Consider the following 22493-nt stretch of genomic DNA (forward strand, 5'->3'; position numbering starts at 1 on the left):
AGGACTGAGAATATGGCTTAGTGGTAGAGTGCTTGCCTTGCATGCACAAAGCCCTGAGTACCATTCCTCAGCACCACATAAACAGAAAAGGGCAGAAGTGGCACTGTGGCTCAAGAGGTAGAGTGCTAGTCTTGAGCAAAAGAAGCTCAGGGACAGTGCTCCGGCCCTGAGTCCAAGATCCAGGACTGGCAAACATAATAATAAAATATATACATATATATTTTTTTTTAAGAGGGAGAGGGCTGGGAATATGGCCTAGTGGCAAGAGTGGTTGCTTCATATACATGAAGCCCTGGGTACAATTCCTCAGCACCACATATATAGAAAATGGCTTAGAAGTGGTGCTGTGGGTCGCCTTGAGCAACAAGAAGCCAGAGACAGTACTCACCCTGAGTTCAAGGCCCAGGACTGGCCAAAAATAATAACAAATAAAATTTTAAAGGGAGAACAGACACAGACAAAGAGAGAAAATGTCATCTGATGATTAAGGAAGAAATTGAAATAACATCTATAAGCTAAAGAACGTCATGGATTGCCAACAAATTCCAGAAGCTAACCAGGGGCTTGGAAGGTTCTTCCTTACCTCAAAGGCCTTCAGAGAGAAAATGGCCCTGTCAGCACATTTTGTTACTTCTAATCTGTGTTATAAGCCAGGTACTGGTGGTTCATGCCTATAATCCTAATTACTCAGGAAGTTAAGATCTGAAAATTTTGGTTCAAAGCTAGCCCAGGCAGAAAACTCCTTGAGACTCTTTTTTTCAATTAACCACCAAAAAAAGGCCCAAATTGGAGTTGTAGCTCAAGTGACAGATAGCTAATCTTGAGGAGAAAAACTAAGGGATAGCACCCAGACCCTGAGTTCAAGCCCCACAACTTGTACACACACACACACACAAAACTGTTATAAGTCATTCACATTGTAGTACTTTGCTTTGACATTTTAGAAAACTAATACATGACCCAAGCTACATTGTTATACAGATCATTTTGGCAGTAGGATAGAAGATGAATTAGAGGCAGGCTTAGAGGGTACTATAACAACCAAATAACAGGTAACCAATCATCTGACTTAGAGTGAAGTCAAAGGAATGACAAAGTGGACTACAATCAGAATATGCAGAAGCAGGATCAACTGCAATTAACACCTAAGAAAAATTAGCAAAACTAAAGGAAAGTGTCAAAGGTATCTGAGAGACTGTAAATTGACAAGCTCAGAGAAAATCTCAGAATCTTATCTGACCTATTGTGTCCACATTAAGGAAACTTGTTGGAAACTGGCATCAATAAACCAGGCATACATTTTTAATCCCAGCATTTGGCAGGTGGATGCAAGAGGATTTCAAGTTCAAGGCTAGCCTGAAACACTACAGTCAGACCCCCACTTAAAAATAAAAAAGAGTGCAAGATGGCTGAGATGCACTCAAGTGCTATCATCCCTTGACATGTCTAAGCCATATATATATATATACACATATATATACATATATATATATTGCTTTTCTCTGCCATAATTCTTTTTTAATAAACTTTCTTGTTACCTTTACTTATGTTCGTACCACGCCTGAATTCCTCTCTTGCCAGATGCAAGGACCAAAGTCACTCTAGGTACCTTAAATTTCTGGTAATATTGTTGGTTCATTGGTTGGGAAAATGGCCAGAAGTGTCGCTGTGGCTCAAGTGGCAGAGTGCTAGACTTGAGCAAAAAGAAGCCAGGGACAGTGCTCAGGGCCTAAGTCCAAGCCCCAGGACTGGCCAAAAAAAAAAAAAGTATGATACCCATTTGTACCTAAAACCATCAGGTATTATTATTATAAAGATGACATAAACCATGTGAGAAGACTGTACATGTTACAGGCAAATATTACACCATTTTATTTTATGCCAGTACTGGGGCTTAAACTCAGGGCCTGGGCACTGGCCCTGAGCTTTTGTGCTCAAGGCAAATGCTCTAACACTTGAGCCTTAGCTCCACTTCTGGCTTTTTGGTAGGTTTTTTTTTGGGGGGGGGGGAGGGTTTGAACTCAGGGCCTGTATGCTGTCCCTGAGCTTCTTTTGCTCAAGGCCAGCACTCTTTCACTTGAGCCACAGTGCCACTTCTGGCCTTTTCTGTTTATGTGGTACTGAGGAATCGAACCCAGAGTTTCATTCATGCTAGGCAAGCACTCTACCACTAAGCCACATTCCCAGCCCTTGGTGGCATTTTTTATTGGAGATGAGAGTCTTAAACTTTTCTGTCTGGGCTGGCTTTGAACCATGATCCTCAAACCTCAGCCTCCTGAATAGCTAGAATCACAGGAGTGAGCCACAGGCACCACACCATTTTATATACAGGACTTGAGCATCCTTAGAGTTCAGTATCCTCAGGGGTCCTGGAACCAATCCCCTATGGACACAGTGAACAGATTGTTTTATGCTGTCTATAACTTACTAAGTTGACTGCATACCAACAAAGGATAGTAACCTGTAATTTGCAAACTGTGGCTCTGGAGCACTGTAGAGCCTTCTCAGGATTCTTAACTAGAAACCGTAAGTTCTACTTTACTGATAATCTGAATTTAAGTTAAATTTTGAGTTAAATATCTTAAGTCATTTGGTTAAAAAGAACAAGAAAAAAAAAGGGAAGGGAAAGCAGGGTGGGGGAGGGAGGGAAAGGAGTAAAAGAAGAGAGGAAAAAAGGGAGGGATGGAGGGAAGGAGGGAAGAACATAAATGCCAAACTGTGGCTTATGGAAGCCCTGCTCTTTGGATGGGGCTTCTACAGAGAGCCTGGGCCCGACCTAGTTTTCACTGTAGCCCAACAATGCTTTTGTGCTGGCCACTGTATGTTTGTTGATCGGTTCCAAACACAAAGGCTAGCAGACATCCCATCTGCTGGCTTGGTTTATAGAAGAAAAGAAAGCTTTGTGACTGCCCTGGGTAATTCCAGGACAGGCATCCCAAGAGCACCCTGTGGGAGGCTTGTGCTCCAAAGGAGCCCCCTGTTCTCAGCTCAAGGATCCAGTCACTGCAAGTGCACGTCTGTACATCCTCAAGGGCCGGGTTTGCCATGGAACAGCTTCCCATCCAGGACATTCATCAGAACTTGCCCGAGCTGACTCAAAAAAAGAAAAAGGAGGTACTAGTTCTGGCTACAAAATAAAAGACTTTTACTAACCTAAAATAGGTCCCAAAATATTTAAATGGTTTCAGATATACTTATTTACTACCCAAAATACTCTTCTTCTCCTTTGTAGCTTTGCTAGCTCACACCTATAATCCTAGCTACTCAAGAGGCTGTTATTTTATGATTGTGGTTCGAAGCCAGCTTAGGCAGGAAAGTCCATAAAATATTTATCTCCAGTTAACCAGCAAAAAACTGGAAGTGGGGCTGTGGCTCAAATGGTAGAGTACTAGCCTTGAACAACAAAGCTAAAGGACTATGCTCAGGCCCTGAACTCAAACCCCAGTATCTCCACAAACAAACAATTTGGGCCTCATGCCCATATAGTCCATGCTGGCCTATAACTTGCTATGTAGATCAGGCTGGCCTCAAACTCATGATGCCCCTGCTTCTACCTCCTAAGTGTTTGGACATCCAGCTCTACATTTCTTTTCTTTTCTTTTTCTTTTTTTTTTTTTGGCCAGTCCTGGGCTTTGGACTCAGGGCCTGAGCACTGTCCCTGGCTTCTTTTTGCTCAAGGCTAGCACTCTGCCACTTGAGCCACAGCGCCACTTCTGGCCATTTTCTGTACATGTGGTGCTGGGGAATTGAACCCAGGGCCTCATGTATAGAGGCAAGCACTTTTGCCACTAGGCCATATCCCCAGCCCCGTTTCTTTTCTTTTCTATCTTCTGTGTCAGTAGTGGGGCTTGAACTCAGGGCTTGAATGCTGTCCCTGAGCTTTTGGGCACAAAGCTAGCATTCTATCATTAAAACCACATCTCCAATTCTAGCTTTGTGGCGGGTAGTTGAAGATAAGAGTCTCATAGATTTTCCTGTCCAGGCTGGCTCTGAACTGTGATCCTCAGATCTCAGCCTCCTGAGTAGCTAGGATTACAGGCATGAGCCACTAGCACCCAGCTTAAAGAGTCACTTCCAAGTTTAAGATAAAACTGGGTATCTGGGGGCTGAAGGCATGGGTCAGTGGTAGAGTATCTGCCTCTTAAGCAAGAGGCCTTAAGTTCAAACCCCAGTACCATCAGAAAAACAACAACAAACAAAACTGAGTTTGGTGGTATACCCCTGTAATCCTAGCTACTTAGGAGGTGGAGACAACAGGATCTCAGGTTCAAGGTCAGACAGGTTAAGGTTAGCAACCCTATTTCAAAATTAAAAGGGCAAAGTTATTGAGATACTATTCCTCCCCTCCACCCCAAAAAAGAATTGGGAGTGTATGGCTCATGCAGTAGAACACTTTTTTACTATGCATGAAGCCTTAGTTTCATTGCTAGGACTGAAATAACAATAATAGTAATAGCTGTTGGTGCTGTTTAGGAATAAAGTCTGGGCAGGAAATTAACATTTAGGAGATATTAATTAAGCTGAAGCAGTCACGGATGCTAAGGAACTTATGAGATTTCCCAAGGGGCTCTGACCCATAAAGTGAGGACCTAAGGAATCCATAAAATTTAAGGGAGAAAGCAAAGAATCGTAATAGAAACTAAAGGAGAAGATTTTCAAAAGGAAATGACTAGCCAGGCATTGTGGCTCATGCCTGTAATTCCAGCTAAGGGGGAGAGATAGGGAAGATTAAGGTTTAAGGCCAGCCTGAACAAGAAAGCAGTGTCCCATTTCAACAAATAAGCTGGGTGTGAAAGTATGTACCTATAACCCCAGTTATGCAGAAGGCCATAGGGAAAGGGAAGTGGTCCAAGACTATCCCCAGGCAAAAACACAAGACCCCTACCTGAAAAATAATAACTGAAGCAAAACACAGCTGGGGACATAGCTCAAGTGGGAGAATACAGTATAGCTACACAGAGAGAGACAGACAGAAACAGAGAGAGAAATAATCAACAGTATCAAATGCTATGAATCAAGTAATATGTGCTTGAAAGTATCCACTGAATCCACAACTATAAAGTCACTGGCAACTATGGCTGTACCACCAGTGTGGTACAGGCCTATAACCCAGGACCTTAGAGACCAGGACCAGATCAATTCTGAGTTGTAGGCCAGCCTAGTCTATATAGTGAGTTCAAGACTAGTCGAGTGCAGGCAATATCTGGAGAAAAGAAAAGTAGAAAAGGGAGATAAGGGGAGAAAAAATTGTCACAAAAAAGCATCCCTGGGTTGGGAATGTGGCCTAGTTACAGAGTGCTTGCCTAGCATGCATGAAGCCCTGGGTTTGAATCCTCAGTACTACATAAACAGAAAAAGCCAGAAGTGGCACTGTGGGATCAAGGGGTAGAGTGCTAACCTTGAGCACAGAGGGGCTCAGGGACAGTACCCAGGCCCTTAGTTCAAGCCCCAGGACAGGCAAAACAACAACAAAAAAGCATCCCTAGCTGAGTGCAGTGGCTCATGCCTATAATCCTAGTGACTCTCTAGAGGTTGAGATTGGAAGAATCATGGTTCAAGGCAAGCCTAAACAAAAAGTTCATGGGACACCCTCCCTCCCAATCTCAACAGAAAAAGCTGGATGTGGTACACTTGTCATTCAACTAAAGTAGAAAGTGTAATTAGGAGAATATTACTGTATTATAGAAGCATACAGGAGAGGAATCAAACTAATCTTGGGAGATCAGAGAAAATTTCCAGAGAGTGATATCTGAGCTGGGTACTAAGAAGCTGGCTGGATGGAGAAGAGATGGAAGGGTGTGTTTCAGGCAGAAGAAAGAGCTGATGCAAAAGACCAAAGGTGAAAAGGGTTATGTTCCATTGTGGAGCTAAAGGAGATTCAGGACAGCTGTGGTGCACAGCTCAGAAGGAGCAGAGAGTTCAAAGAGGAAATAAACAGTGAGGTCACAGAGATAAGCAGTAGTAAGATGATAATCTTTGTTTTTATTGAGACAGTGTCTCTCTGTGTTGCTGGTCTTGAACTTGTGATCCTCCTGCCTCAGCCTCCTAAGTGCTGAAATCAGAGCCTTTACTCTGAGGGTAATGAGCCATAGAAAGGTTTGTAGTTGATGCAGAGAGAAATAAAATGAGAATTCTATCAAACACTGTGGTATTGGCATAAAGCCAGATATATATCAATGAAACAGAATAGAGAGCCTAGAAATTGCCATTTGCATATCCTTAGGACAGTCTCTGTAACAAGAGAAATATATTCCAAAACCACAATGAGCCAGACATAGTAGTACATACCTGTAATACCAGCACTTTGGAGTCAAAGTCAGTGGCAAAAAGATCTCAAGTTTGCAGTGGCAAAAAGATTCCAAGTTGGATGCCAACATGGGTTTGAATTTAGGTATGATTTTGTTTCAAAACAATACTCCTTGGACAAAGGATTCAGCCAATGAATTGGGTGATGTGTACATTGTTTTGAGGGAGGGAGAAACTTTTTCTTTTCTACTTTGGCAACAAGAGCCACTCAGTTAATTCTGAAACTACAGAATGTTCCTGGTGAGAGATTCTTTCTTGTCACAGCAGAACCACCTCAATCAAGTAGATATTCTGTACTGAAAGAAAAGGTCTTGGTTCATGAGGGCGGGGATGAGGCCTGCAAGCTGCTACAGACAGTTGATTATGCACAAACCCCCTTTCACTTCCCATTTGTATCACCATACCCTTCTTTATTAGGGCAGCTACTTTGGGAATTTTTTTATGTGGGTTGCTATGTGTTGCTTCTGGATTGGCTTTGTCAGACTTATAAGAAGCCTTGTATAATCAGACAGCTCGGAATGAAAGGAAACTCTATGGGTTCAGTGACCAAACTCATGCATAATTTATGAAAATGAGCAGCCAGATCCAGATCCCAGTTTCTTGGTGTGCTATGATATTGCCATTTGTTGTGCCTCCTGCTTTTCCTTGTTGTTTTTTTTCCTTGTGTGTGTGTGACTCAGTACAAAGTATTCTTTCATGGCCTAGTTTACTTTGAGTTGGATGCAAAGTTGCCTGGTGTCCTGCATTGGTTTAACTTTGGCAGCAGAGTCATACCTGTCTTTCAGGTGTGGGGTGGCTCTAGAGAGGGTTTCATTAGACACAGAACCACCACTTTGAGTGGATCTGCTGTGAAACTCTGGGTTTAGGATAAAAAAACAAAACACTTGTTCCTGTTATTGTTGAATAACAAATTATTTTAAAAGTAGTGACTAATATGGTGCAGCAGCTATTAAAGGTTCGTTTGTTCAATGATTAAAGTCCTATGTGATCTGAGTTCAGACCGGATATAATCACTTTATTGTGATTTTATAAGTCAGGTATTCAGAAGGGCTTGAGAGCATCCTTAATCCTTATGTGTCAGCTTCAGTTGGGTTATCAGAGGACCCTCTTATTACTTTTCGTGCCAATGGAACTTGAGTTCAGGACCTCTGAGTCTCATGGCTTTTTTGCCCAAGGCTGGCACTCTATCATGAGCCACATCTCCAATTCAGGCTTTTTGCTGGTGAATTGGAGATAAGAGTCTCATGGATTTTTCTGTCCAGGCTGGCTTTTAACTGCGATCCTCAGATCTCAGCCTCCTGAGTAACTAGGATTTTAGGTGTGAACCCTTAGTACCTGGCCTAAAGCTTTTTTTTTTTTTTTGGGGGGGGGGGGGCCAGTCCTGGGGTTTGGACTCCACCTGAGCACTGTCTCTGGCTTCTTTTTGCTCAAGGCTAATATTCTACCACTTGAGCCACAGCGCCACTTCCTGGCTTTTTCTGTTTTTGTTTTTGTTTTGTTTTGTTTTGTTTTGTTTTTGGCCAGTCCTGGGCCTTGGACTCAGGGCCTGAGCACCATCCCTGGCTTCTTCCCGCTCAAGGCTAACACTCTGCCACCTGAGCCACAGCGCCCCTTCTGGCCGTTTTCCATATATGTGTGGTGCTGGGGAATCGAACTGAGAGCTTCATGTATGGCCACTAGGCCATATTCCCAGCCCGGCTTTTTCTGTTTATGTGGTGCTGAAGAATCAAACCCAGGGCTTCATGCATGCAAGGCAAGCACTCTACCACTAAGCCATATTCCCAGCCCCAGGCATATCTTTCCCTCCTCCCCCCCTTCTCTTTCTCACTTTCTCCCTCCCTCCCTCTTGTGCTGGTACTGGGGCTTGAACTCAGGGTCTCACACTCTCACTTGGCTTTGAGCCACACCTCTACATCCAGAGGACCCTCTTCCTAAGATGGCTACACTCACATTTCTAGTGTTGTGCTGCTGCTTGAGCCTCAGTGTTCCCACACGGTATGTCATTCTCCAGATCATCTCATGTGGTTTAGGCTTATGATAGCATGGTGCCCCCAGGGTACTTAGATGTATAGTGATGGGTCAGTGGTACCAGCCACCCAAGTGCTGAGTGGAAGCTACAAGATTTCTTATTATTTCATCTTGGAAATTCCTGAATGTCACTTAAGCTGTATTCTATAAGACAAGCAGGTCACTAACACCAGCTCTGATTGGAGAGGAAGGAAATCAGACTCAAATTCAATGACCACCTCAATGGCTACTGCAGTGCTTCTTATAAAATCAATTATTTTGTGGCTAGAACAGTGAGAAATTTCTTATTGTGTCCTACCTTAAAAATCATTTTTTCAGGGCTGGGAATATGTACTTTTGAATAAAAAATGTGGGGTTAATTTTGACATTCTCTCATCTCTTGAATGTAACTAGTCCTCAGTCTTTTTTTTTTTTTTTTTTTTGCCAATCCTGGGCCTTGGACTCAGGGCCTGAGCAATGTCCCTGGCTTTTTGCTCAAGGCTAGCACTCTGCCACTTGAGCCACAGTGCTACTTCTGGCCATTTTCTATATATGTGGGGAATCGAACCCAGGGCTTCATGCATATGAGGCAAGCACTCTTGCCAGTAGGCCATATTCCCAGCCCAGTCCTCAGTCTTATCCTATTATTTTCTTTGTGATATATTTCTGGTTATCCTTCTTTCTTTCCATTCTAACTGTTATGATCTGATTCTATTACTGGATTCCCATAAACACTTTGTAGTTACTTTTCCTGGCTCTATTTTCTTTTTGCTTCATTTTGATATACCACTACCAAAATAATCTTCATCAAGAATAGTTAATAAAGTGATGCTTTAGTCTAAATATTTGTGCTTAGCTAGGTTCGGAGGATTGCTGTTCAAAACCAGTTGAGGAAGAAAAGTCACTGATATTCTCCAATTAATTAGCAAGAAGCTGGAAGTAGAGGTGTGGCTCAAGTGGTAGAGCACCAGCCTTGAACAAAACAAAAAAAAGTCAAGTAAGGATGTAAGAGCCTGAGTTCAAGAACCAATACTGGCACAAAAACAAAACAAGAACACTTGTGTTTAGTATTCTAGATCCTGTTTTATCTGGTTTCAGAATATGAATCTTTCCTTCTAATTAAGTGGATCTTTATATTTTCTTCTCCATAGTTAGGTATGAATCCCAGACTTTGGAATGTCTTTCTCTCTCCTCGCTCCCCTATACTCTCCAAGCTGTGTCAAATCCCAGGTTCTCTAATAGACACAGCCTATAATAATGCCCTATGTGGCAAGGCCCATACTATACTTACAATGTATTTATAGTGACCTAGTGTAGCTTCAGCTCTATAGAGAGCTAGGTTAGCTCCATAAAAAAAGCCAAAAATCAAAGATAATTTGAAATTCCACCCCTCAAATCCTTTTACAATTAGAAACTTACTTATTTTCTTAAAACCTCATGCAAAAAAAAAAAGAAGCTAAATGTGTTCCTACAAATACCTTTTGGCATCTCTTTACTTTTGAAAAAGGTAGCTTTCATGTAATTTTTTGCTTTGGTCACTTAGTAACAAATCTCTAAATATATTGTGGTACATGTTTTCTGCTCTTATTTTTAGTAACTCATGATGACATTTGAGAAACAAAAATTTGAAGTTGGCAATCTCACCCACAAATAATAGAAGAGTTCATTGGGTTTGCTTTATCCTTAAAGGGTTTGTTTTGTTTTGTTTTTCCTGACATGCTTGCTTGTTCTGGTTCATTTAGTCATTCAAAAAATACTTATTTGGGAAATGGAGCTGTAGTTTAAAGGGCTAGAGCACTAGCCTTGAGCATAAAAGCTCAGGGACAGCACCAGGTCTTGAGTTCAAGCCCCAAGATCAACACACACACACACACACACACACACACACATACACACACACACACACACTGTATACTATATGTATATACACTATATATATATGAACACATTAAAATCTTTCTCTTCATGCAATTTGCACTGTAATCAACCAGAGTTAGAGAAAAGAGTTATCTAAACAAAAAAAAAAAAAAAGGAAAACATATGATGTTAAGTGCTGAATGCCTGCCATTTTAAATATGTAGACAGGGAAGACCGCTCAGAAGAGACTGTGGAAATATAAAGTATTGTAAGTGGGGATAACAAGTGAAAAGACCAGGAGACAGAAGTGTGCTTGACCTGGTTGAGGAACTCCAAGGAGGATCTTGTGGCTGTAGCAGAGTGAAGAGGAGAATGGTAGACAGAGGTCAGAGAAGAAACCCTGACCAAGTCTGAGTCTCAAAGATCATTGCAAAAGCTTTAGTTTTTACTCAGGATGAGTGATGAAATCTTTAGGAGTTTCTGAGTAATTACAACAGGATGTGACTTCTGTTTTAATAGGATTACCCTCCCTGGCTTTTGTGTGGCGAATGCCTGAATAAAGGGCAAAAGTGAAAACAGGAAGACTAGTTAAGAGACCAGTTCCGTCTGTGCAGTAGTAGCTAAGGGTATAGCCCTGAGTGGAGTATTTGCCTCGTATGTCTAAGGCCCTAGGCTAGATCACCAGTAATACACGCATGCATGCATGCACCCACACCTATGCATTAACAAACTCTGTGTGTGTGTGTGTGTGTGTGTGAGAGAGAGAGAGAGAGAGAGAGAGAGAGAGAGAGAGAGAGAGAGAGAGAGAGAGAGAGAGAGAGATTTTATGATGGAAACTTTAACCAGAATGTAGCAGTGGAGCTGGTGATTTGGGATCTATTTTGTAAGTAGAAAACAAAATAAGTTTTTCTAGCACATTGGATGTGGAGTGTGAGAAACAGAGAGAAGTCAAGGGTAACTCAAAGATTTCTGATCACCTGGATTTCTGAACACCTGGAGAATAGAATTATGGTTAAAAGAGACAGAGAAGACAACAGGAGGTAGAAAATGGTAGATGATATCAGAATATGAGTAGGTGAAGTTTGGGCCATCGAAGTGCAGATATCTCATAGAGCATTAGGGGCAAAGAAGTACTTTAGGGAAATGCCTTCCTTAGCTGGGTGCTGGGAGCTCACACTTATAACCCTAGCTACTCAGGAAGCTGAGATCTGAAATCACGGTTCAAAGCAAGCCCAGGCAGAAAAGTCCCTGTGAGGCTCTTAACTCCAATAAACTATTAAAAAAAAAAACCCAGAAGTGGCCTGGCACTGTGGCTCAAGTGGTAAGGCACTAGCCTTGAGCACAAAGAGGCTCAGGGACAGCACTCAAGCCCTGAGTTCAAGCCCTAGGACCAACAAAAAAGAAAAGAAAAATACCTTCCTTGTTCAGGTCCTGCTTATCACCCTTTTCATTAGCAAACATTTTATAGCCAGGTGCTGGTGCTCAGGCCTGTAATCCTAGCTAACTCAGGAAGCTGAGATCTGAGAATTGAGGTTCAAAGCCAGCCCAGGCAGGAAAGTCCATGAGACTCTTATCTCCAATTAACCACCAGAAAACCAGAAGTGGCACTGTGGCTAAAGTGATGGAGTGGTAGAGTGCTAGCCTTGAGCTGAAGAGCTCAGGGCACCTCCCAGGCCAGAGGTCAAGCCCCACCAACCACCACCACTACCACCAACAAAAAAAATTATTGAGCCCAGCACTGGCATCTTAAAGCTGTAATCCCAACTGCTCAGGAGGCAGAGAGTGGGGGAATCACAGTTTGAGGCCAATATCTGAGTGCAGTGTCATGTGCCTATCATCCCCAGCTATGTGGGAGGCTGAGATTGGGATGATCATGGTCACAGGCCAGGCCAGATAGTTCATGAGACGCCATCTCAGTTGAAGAAGCTGAGCATGGTAGCTCACATATGTCATCCCAGGTATCAGGAGAGCATAAAATAGGCTTGTGGCACAGGAATGCATCCAGACAAAAAACAAAATCCTATTTCAAAAATAACCAATGCGAAAATATCTGGGGCATTGTTCAGTGATAGAGTACTTGCCTAAAAAATTCAAGGCCCTGAGTTTAAACTTCATACTGCCAAAGACAAGAAAGAGGAAGAGGAGGAGAAGGAGAAAGAATAGCAGGTGGAGAAGAAGGAGGTGCAGGAAGAGAATATCTTTAGCCATTATGTTAACATCTGAGTAAAAATGAAGTATCAGTAGGTGGCTTTTTTTTTTTTTTAATGATTTCTGTGTATCTTCCCCCTTCCCCACATCCACTTTCTGAATATTCTGTCTATATTCACATAGTCCCATAAAATAGATGACATTTTTCCTCATAGTACAGGTGAGAAATCTGAAGCACAGTCAAATTTATACCAGGTCCCTTAGGATCCTGGTAGTAATGTTGGGTTTTAAGTCCAAAGTCTGGCTGACTAAAATCCTGTGTTGCTTTAGACTTCAAAGCCTCTTGGGCTTGGCTATTGTTCATTCCTGCACCTTCAGTAACTGACATATAAACATGTGCAATAGAATGAATAAATGGACCAATGAACGGACCAACGTAGCACTTGACTTTCAACTGTTAGCTACTCCGATACCTGCCTCTTTCAGGATTGTTTTTATCATCCATTTAGTCAATCTTTTTATAGTGTTGTTGGTTATGGGAGAGCAGAAGGATTTAGTTAGTTCTGTGGGAAGAATTTCCAGTGAATTCTTCTAATTCCTTCATCATTATGAAACAATTGGGACAGCTAAATTTACAGAGCTCTCTGTGAGTTTAACCTACAAGTGTCTAACAGAAGACTGTCAAGTGTATCTTTCTTTTTTCTTTTTTTTTTTTTTTTTTGCCAGTCCTGGGGCTTGAACTCAGGGCCTGAGCATTGTCCTTGGCTTCTTTTTGCTCAAGGTTAGCACTCTACCACTTGAGCCACAGTGCGACTTCTGGCTTTTTCTATATATGTGGTGCTGAGGGAATCGAACCCAGGGCTTCATGTATTCGAGGCAAGCACTTTACCACTAAGGCCATATTCCCAGCCCCAAGTGTATCTTTCTTCCTTTTCTTTTTCTTTTTCTTGCCAGTCCTGGGCCTTGGACTCAGGGCCTGAGCACTGTCCCTGGCTTCTTTTTGCTCAAGGCTAGCACTCTGCCACTTGAGCCACAGTGCCACTTCTGGCTGTTTTCTATATATGTGGTGCTGAGGAATTGAACCCAGGGCTTTATGTATAAGAGGCAAGCATTCTTGTCACTAGGCTATATTCCCAGCCCTGTATCTTTCTTAATAAATGACATTGTTCACAAAAAAATGAATGTTTGTTTGTTCTTGAGAGCTGTGTCTTCTTTGGAATCTGTATGAATAGGACTATGGAAGGAGGGTGGTCTTTCAAAGTATTTCTCATACATTTACACGTCTCACAAGCATTTCTGCACTATTGCCCCTTAGACATAATTACTGACTGCACTTGCTTTCTTTTTTCTTTCTTCTTCTTTTTTTTTTAAAGCATTATCTTGTATGTAGCCCATCCTCCTACTTCAGCCTCTGAGTGCTGGGATTATAAGCATGTCACACTATACTCAGACTTGCATTTTCTATGCTTTCTTTGATTTGTGTTGTACTGGATGCTTAGGTAGTAATTTCTTAGGTCAGTGATTGCCAAAATGACTTACAAGCATTTATCTTCTTACATGCTCATTTTAGCATATTTCACCTTCCTATAGCAGTTGCTTGTATCTGTTTCCTACTCTACAAATAATTATTAAACAGTTAACATGTCAAGGGTCAGTTTAAATGAACTTCAAACAATAATCTGTTCTAAAAAGGTGACTGAATAATTGCCTAAATCATTCTGTAGTACTTGGCACAGGTAACTGCCCAATAAATGTTTACTAAATGAATTGATAATCTCCAAAATTAATTTAAATTAATAAGCTGTATTAGTAAAGCACTTAGCTTTTCTACAAATGATGGTTTTCTATTCCTTTGTCTGACCTTTCTCCTTTTCTTTATTAATTATGTCTTGTCTATTTGCTTTCTTTTTGGGAGGATGCCAATACTAGGGCTTGAAATCAGGGGCTGGATGTTATCCTTCAGTTCTTTCATTCAAAGTTGGTACTCTATTACTTGAGCCACACCTCTACTTCCCACATTTTTGGTGGTTAACTGGGAATAAGAGTTTTGCAGAGGGGCTGGGAATGTGGCTTAGTGGTAGAGTGTTTGCCTAGCATGCATCAAGCCCTGGGTTTGATACCTTAGTACCACATAAACAGAAGAAAAAAAAAAGCCAGAAGTGGCACTGTGGCTCAAATGGTAGAGTGCTAGCCTTGAGCAAAAGAAGCTCAGGGACAGTGCCCTAGGCCTAAGGACCAGCAAAAATAAATAATAATAAAATTAAAAGAGTTTCACAGACCTTCTTGCCTGTGGTGGCTTTGAGCCATGATCTTCAGACCTTAGACTCCTGAGTAGGATTACAGGCATGAGCCACCAAAAGTTTCTGCAAAGCAAAGAACATAGCTAATAAGCTAAATAAGACAACCTACAGAATGTGAGAGGAGCTGGGAATCTGGCTTAGTGGTAGAGCGCTTGCCTAGCATGCATGAAGCCCTGGATTTGATTTCTCAGTACCATAAAAACAGAAAATGCCAGAAGTAGCACTGTGGCTCAAGTGGTAGAGCATTAGTCTTGAGCAAAAGAAGCTCAGAAACAGTGTCCAGGCTCTAAGTTCAAGCCCCTGGACAGGATAAAAAAAAAAAAAAAAGCTCACTATCAGCTGGGAAGGTGGCTTAGTGGTAGAGTGCTTGCCTAGCATGCATGAAGCCCTAGGTTCAATTCCTCAGCACTATATAAACAGAAAAAGCCAGAAGTGGTAGAGGGCTAGCCTTGAGCAAAAAGAAGCCAGGGACAGTGTTCAGGCCCTGAGTCCAAACCCCAGGACTGGCAAAAAAAAAAAAGAAACAGGAGGAGGGGGAGGAGGGGGAGGAGGGGGAGGAGGGGGAGGAGGAGGAGGGGAGAGGAGGGGGAGGAGGAGGAGGAGGAGGAAGAAGAAAAGAAGAGGAAGGCTGGGAGTGTGGCTTAGTGGTAGAGTAGCTTGCCTAGCATGCATGAAGCCCTGGGTTTGATTCCTCAGTACCACATAAACAAAAAAAGCTGGAAGTGGTGCTGTGGCTCAAGTGATAGAGCGCTAGCCTTGAGCAAAAGAAGGTCAAGGGACAGTGCCCAGGCTCTGAGTTCAAGCCCCAGGACTGGCAAAAAAAAAAAAAGAAAGAAAGAAAAGAAAACAGGAGGAGGGACTGGGGATATGGCCTAGTGGCAAGAGTGCTTGCCTGGTATACATGAGGCCCTGGGTTCAATTCCCCAGCACCACATATACAGAAAACGGCCAGAAGTGGCGCTGTGGCTCAAGTGGCAGAGTGCTAGCCTTGGGCAAAAAGAAGCCAGGGTCAGTGCTCAGGCCCTGAGTCCAAGCCCCAGGACTGGCCAAAAAAAAAAAGAAAACAGGAGGAAGAGGAGAAAGAAGGCGGGGGGGGGGGGGGAGGAAGAAGAGGAAGAGGTGGAAAATGAATATTATTATTAGTTGTACACACTTCTGAGAACAGAAATAGAAATCAATTTTTTTCTTGATCTAGAGTGCTAAATATGGATGAAAAAAATTAGTGCCCTATATGTTTTGTATATGTATATTTTGTTATAATTTGGTAAAAGCTTTGTAAAAATGTAATGGCCTTAACAGCAGCATAAATCAAGAGTTCAAAGGAGACACTAGTCATTATTAATAAAAGCTGTAAGAGTTCCTACATGTTAAGCAATTGCTATATGTCAGGCACTATGTAAAGAAGCATTTTATTATTAATACTCACCGTATCTTTCTGAGCTCATTCATCTTTCCACAGCATTTGTCACATTTAATTACTCCCTCCTTCTGAAACTCCTCCTTTCCATTCCAGACCAACATGCTCACCTGGTTTTCTTCCCCCCTCATTCTCCACTCCTCAGGTCTGTACATCTTCCTAGAATTTTCTTTGTTGTTGTTGTTGTTGTTGTTGTTGTTGTTGTTGTTGTTGTTTTGCGCTCAAGGTTAGCATTCTACTTGAGCTACAGGGCCACTTTTGGCTGTTCCTTTCTGTGTGGTGCTGAGAAATCGAACCCAGGGCTTCATGCATACTAGGCAAGCACTCTACCGCTAAGCCACATTCCCATCTCCCTTCCTATAATTTTTTATTTTATTTTATTTTATTTTGGTCAGTTGTGGGGCTTGAACTCAGGGTCTGGGCACTGTCCCTGAGCTTTTGCGCTCAAGACTAGCACTCTACCACTTTGAGCCACAGCTCCATTTGTTTTCCTTTTATTTGTTTTTGGGTTTTTTGCCAGTACTGGGGCTTAAACTCAGGGCCTGAGCACTGTCTCTGGCTTCTTTTTGCTCAAGGCTAGCACTCTACCACTTGAACCACAGCGCCACTTCTGGCTCTTTCTGTTTATGTGTGCTGAGGAATTGAACCCAGGGCTTCATGTATATGAGATGAGCACTTTACCACTAGGCCATATTCCCAGCCCCACATTTCTGTTTTCTGGTGCTTAATTGGAGATAATAGTCTCACAGATTTTGCTGCCTAGCCTGGCTTTGAACTGAGATCCTCAGAGCTCAGCCTCCTGCTTAGTTAGGATTACAGGCATGAGCCACTGGCACCTGGCTAGATTTTTATTCTTATCATTCTTCTTGTTACTATTAGTAGTAGTAGTTTTGTGAGACAGTGCCTTGCTTATAGACTCAGCCAGCCTGGAACTCACTATGTAGTCCTAGTTGGCCTTGAACTTGTGATCCTCTGGCTTCAGCCTCCTGAGTGCTAAGATTAGAGCTATGTATCATTATACCTCATTCCCTCTACACCCTAACAGTAAAATACTCTAGGGCTTAGGCCCTGCACCTCTTTCTCCCTCCACTCAATGCAGCACACACTATTATTATTCTCCTCAACAGATGAAGACACTGAAGGCACAAAGAGATTTGATATGCAACCAAGACCAGAAACCAGGCTCTAACTGCCTCACATTGCTTTTCTAGGTCTTTCCTATAAGAGGCAGGACACAACTACACACATTCTACATGCTATGTTTCAGTAATGGAGAAAAGAGAAAGAGACAGAATGAGAATGAAGCACAAGGACTCACCATAAAACAATAAATACTAAGTCGAGTACCAGTGGCTCATGCCTGTAATCCTATTCAGGAGGCTGAGATCTGAGGATTGTAATTCTTTTTTTTTTTTTTTTTTTTTTTTTTGCCAGTCCTGGGGCTTGGACTCAGGGCCTGAGCACCGTCCCTGGCTTCTTTTTGCTTAAGGCTAGCACTCTGCCACTTGAGCCACAGCGCCGCTTCTGGCTGTTTTCTGTATATGCGGTGCTGGGGAATTGAACCCAGGGCCTCATGTATACGAGGCAAGCACTCTTGCCACTAGGCCATATCCCCAGCCCCTGAGGATTGTAATTCAAAGCCAGCCTGGGCAGGAGAGTCTATGAGGCTCTTATCTTCAACTAATCAACATCAACAAGAACAGACCAAAAAAAAAAAAAAAGCCAGAAATGGAATTGTGGCTCAAGTGGCAGAGCTTTGAGGAAAAAAGCTCAGGGACAGCACCCAGGCCCTAAGTTCCAGTTCCAGAACCAATACTCACACAAAAAAAGAATACAGTTGTAGGGGCTGGGAATATGGCAAGAGTGCTTGCCTCGTATACATGAAGCCCTGGGTTCGATTCCTCAGCACCACATATATGGAAAATGGCCAGAAGTGGCGCTGTGGCTCAAGTGGAAGAGTGCTAGCCTTGAGCAAAAAAGAAGCCAGGGACAACTCCCAGGCCCTGAGTTCCAGTTCCAAGACCAACACACTCACAAAAAAAGATAGAGTTGTGGGGCTGTGGTAAGGCACACCTGTAATCCCAGCACTTGGGAGGATCTTGAAGCAGGAGGATCTTGAGTTTAGGCCAACTAGACTATCCAGAGAGAATATTGTCTTAAATCAAAACAAAACAAAGAATATAGAGCTGGAGTGTGGCTCTGGGCAAAACAAATACAAATAAGACCTACCTAGACCTATTACCTAGTAGATTCCAGGAATGGATTTCAGAAAAGCACTCATATTCTCAAGCTCACACTGAGTACCAGAATTGGGGAAGCTTTGTGGTAGAGAGAGTTCTCTAATTCTCAGAAGATGAATAATGACAACCATATATTTATTTGCCTAACAGAGGCTAGACATGGAATGAGAATGGCTGATTCCAAAAGAAATGAGAACAATCTAGAAAACGGAGCAGTAAGTGGAATTCTTAGACCAAGATATGAAACATTTCCCAGCTGGTCTGGAAATTTGTTTCCAGGAAAGAGTCTGCAGTCAGTTGATGCTATCCCTTGATAGAAAAGAGCCTTCTAGGGAGCAAGGACCAATTTAATACTTGAACACTCATATTCTTAGAACACTCATCTATATGTAGAAATATGATGAGTCATAAGATAATTAAGCTACAGCCATTGCACTTTCCTAGCATCCACAAGGCCAGAATTTATTCCTCAGTACTGAAAATCGGGGGGCAGGGGGACGAGGACAGGAGAACTGGGCTTAGTGGCTCATGTCAGCAAGCCCAGCTCACACAAAGAGTCAGTGAGACTACAACTCAACAACACAGACAACTCAACAAAACAGCATGGTGGTTCATGCCTGAAATCCCTCCCACATGGGAGGCATAGAAAGGAGAATAATGGTTTGAGACTGGCCCTGGCAAAAATTGGAAGATTGCATCTAAAACATAACTAAAGCAAAAAGGGCTGCAGGTATGGCTCAAGTGAAGTGCAAGGCCTTAAGTTCAAACTCTGGGACAGCTATGAGAGAGAGAAAAAGAGAGAGAGAGAGAGAGAGAGAGAGAGAGAGAGAGAGAGAGAGAGAGAGAGAGAGAGAGAGCAAGAGATTGTCCCAATATAATAGAAAAGCAAAGCATGTTAACACTGCCATTTTTTTATTTTAACTTTTATTGTTAAGGTAATGTACAGAGGGGCTACAATCATGTATGTAAGGTAGTAAGTACATTTCTTGTCAAACTTGTTATGTCCTCCCTAATACTGCCATTTTTGTGCAGACATAAATATATTTTATTACACGCATAAATAACCTTATGAAATCATAAATGCTAAAATTCACATAAAGAAGTAACTCAACATACTTATTGAAGTCTTACCTCTGTAAGTGCATGCAATTGTCCTTGATGTACACACACACCCATGAACCTGAAAAACAAAAGATTTGTTTTAGTAACATGAAAATGACATGAATATAAATTCCATAGAGAACTAACTAGTAACTCAAGTGTTAGAAATAACACAGTACTTATGAAGTCCCTTGGGACCTGTATGATCCTATAGCTCCTTCAATAAGATGCTGGACTTGCAAATTTGTAAGCTTACCAAAAAGTGCCTGCTTGGAGCCACACTTAGTGATGAGAAGCAGTGATGCATGGTGGAAAGAAACAGGAGCTTCGCAAACAGTCTGAGACAGGGAAAAGCTGGAAGTAAGGACACTGATGCTATTTTCAGCCCTCCTACCAGCTTACTACATACTCACCAAAAAATAAAAAATAAATGATAGAGGAGGAAGATCGCCACAAGGAAGAAGAGGACAAAAAGAGAAGGAGGAGAAAGACAGAGGAAGAGGAAAGAAAAAATGTCACTAGCCTCTTTTGGGTCTGTTTCTCCATTTACAAAGTACGCTGATAAGATGCCTATAGGGGCTGGGGATATGGCCTAGTGGCAAGAGTGCTTGCCTCGTATACATGAGGCCCTGGGTTCAATTCCCCAGAACCACATATACAGAAAATGGCCAGAAGTGGCGCTGTGGCTCAAGTGGCAGAGTGCTAGCCTTGAGCAAAAAGAAGCCAGGGACAGTGCTCAGGCCCTGAGTCCAAGCCCCAGGACTGGCAAAAAAAAAAAAAAAGATGCCTATAATCCTAGCTACTCAGGAGGCTGAGATCTGAGGATCATGGCTCGAAACAAGCCTAGGCAGGAAAAAAAAAAAAACCTGAAAGTGGAGCTGTGGCTCAAGTGGTAGAATGCTAGTCTTGAGCAAAAAGGCTCAAGGACAGTACCCAGGACCTGGGTTCAAGTCCTATAGGACTGGTATAAAAGAAAAAAACTGCCAAAAAGCTTTAGGGGATGACAAAGAACTTAGTTCTTTAACATACAAAGAACTCTTCCAAATACATAATTTAAGGGCTGAAAGCATAACTCAAATGGTAAGAGCATTTGCCTAGCAAGTGCAAAATCCTAAGTTCAAACCTTGCTACTGCCAAATATATAATTTTAAAAAGTAGCCAAACAGAACCATAAAGTTATGTCAGTGCTACATTCTTGTCAGAATTTTTTCAAAGGGATGTGATAATATATAGCAAAATTTTCAATTGCTCTAATAGTTCTGCTTTTCGGAATTTATCTTACAAATATACTTGATTCTGGTGAGTAAAGTATTTGTAAAGCTTTTGTCTGAATATTTGTGTTTCTCATCCCAATTCCCATGTTGAAACTTAGTCCCCAGTATGATAGCATTCAAAGGTGAGGCCTTTGGGCAGCAATTAGGTCAAAGGAATCTGCCTCCTGAATGACATCCAAGCCCTTATAAATGAGGATGATGGGAGCATTACTCCTCCTATAATGTGAAGACACAACAATGAGGAACTATGAAGCAGAAAGCTCCGACCAGGTACCAATCTTGGGCATTCCAGCCTCCAAACTATGAGCAGTAAATTTCTATTTACAAGTTACTCACTCTAAAAGATTGCTATAGCAACACAAAAAGGCTAACAAAGGACATCTATTTCAAGTGTAATAAATCTACATATTCATCAACAAGACTATTTATATATAGTATACTCATAGATCGGAATGCAATATAGCTGTAACAGAGAATGAAGCTATTTATATATTGATATAGGAAACTAACTAAAATATAGTGTTAAAGGAAACATTCCATTTGTGGAAGAAACATATTTATATATTCATAGAAAATGTCCAAGCTGGGTACTGATTGCTCACACCTGTAATCTTAGCTACTCAGGAGGCTGAGCACTGAGGACTGCAGTTCAAAGTTTGTGAGACTCTCATCTCCAATTAACCAGCAAAAAAGAAATGAAGGTGTGGCTCAAGTGGTAAAATGCTAGCGCTGAGCAAAAAGCAGCTCAGGAACAGCACCCAGGCCTTCAGTTAAAGACCCAGGACCAACACTTCAAGGAAAAAAAACAAAACACCCACACACAGGAAGAAAAAAAGAAAACGTCCCAAAGCATTAATAATACATAAGACAAGGGGCTGGGTTGATTTTTTTTTTTTTTTTTTTTTTTTTTTTTGGCCAGTCCTGGGGCTTGGACTCAGGGCTTCAGCACTGTCCCTTGGCTTCTTGCTCAACGCTAGCGTACTACCTCTTGAGCCACAGCGCCACTTTCGGCTTTTTCTGTTTATGTGGTGCCAAGGAATCCAACCCAGGGCTCCATGCATGCTAGGCAAGCACTCTACCACTAGGCCACATTCCCAGCCCCGTGACTTTTACATGTGTGTGCACATGTGCATGTGAGCACATGCTGGTCCTGGGGCTTGAATTCAGGGCCTGGGTACTGTTCATTAGCTTTTGTGCACTCTATTACTTGAGCCAAAGCTCAAGCTGCTTTCTTTCTTTCTTTTTTTTTTTTTTTTTTGGTAGTTAATTGAAGACAAGAGCTTTATGCCCAGGCTAGCTTTGCACTGAGATTCTCAGATCTTAGCCTCCTGAGTAGGCAGTATTACAGGAGTGAGACACTAGCATCTGGCAACCTTTATTAAGTCTGAAGTGGTTTTCACCCAACTGATTACATCTACATATATATGTATTCATTTTACATAAGAACCATGAATTATTGATTTTGACTGCTGATAACCATAAAGAAGGAAAAGAGGTGAGGCATAGTTGCTCACATCTATGATCCTAGCTACTTAGGAAGGTAGAAATCAGAAGAATCGCTGTTTGAGGCTAGCCTGAACAAAAACTTCAAGACTTCATCTCAACCAGGGGGGAAAAAAACCTGTGTGTGTGGTGGTACACCCTTTTCACCCCAATATATAGGAAGTATAAGTATTAGGGTCACAGTCCAGGTCAGTCCAGACATAAATATGAGACACTGAAAAATAACAAAAGCAGCTGGGGCACCAGTGGCTCATGCCTCTAATCCTAGCTCCTCAAGAGTTGAGATCTGAGGATCACAGTTTGAAGCCAGCCTGGGCAGGAAAGTCCATGAGACTCTTAA

General features: G+C 42.1%; 1 protein-coding gene across 2 annotated transcripts in view; it reads right to left on the reverse strand.

Moving 5' to 3' along the window:
• The window catches only part of Tesk2 (testis associated actin remodelling kinase 2), a 114047-nt gene that overhangs the window by 19734 nt on the left and 71820 nt on the right, over positions 1 to 22493 (reverse strand). For both annotated transcript variants that reach the window (XM_048351175.1, XM_048351174.1), the window contains exon 4: positions 19407 to 19455. In XM_048351175.1, the coding sequence (XP_048207132.1) occupies positions 19407 to 19455 (49 nt within the window). The remainder of the gene's footprint in view (positions 1 to 19406; positions 19456 to 22493) is intronic.

Source organism: Perognathus longimembris, chromosome 7, assembly GCF_023159225.1.
Source record: "Perognathus longimembris pacificus isolate PPM17 chromosome 7, ASM2315922v1, whole genome shotgun sequence".
NCBI classification, from domain to species: domain Eukaryota; kingdom Metazoa; phylum Chordata; class Mammalia; order Rodentia; family Heteromyidae; genus Perognathus; species Perognathus longimembris.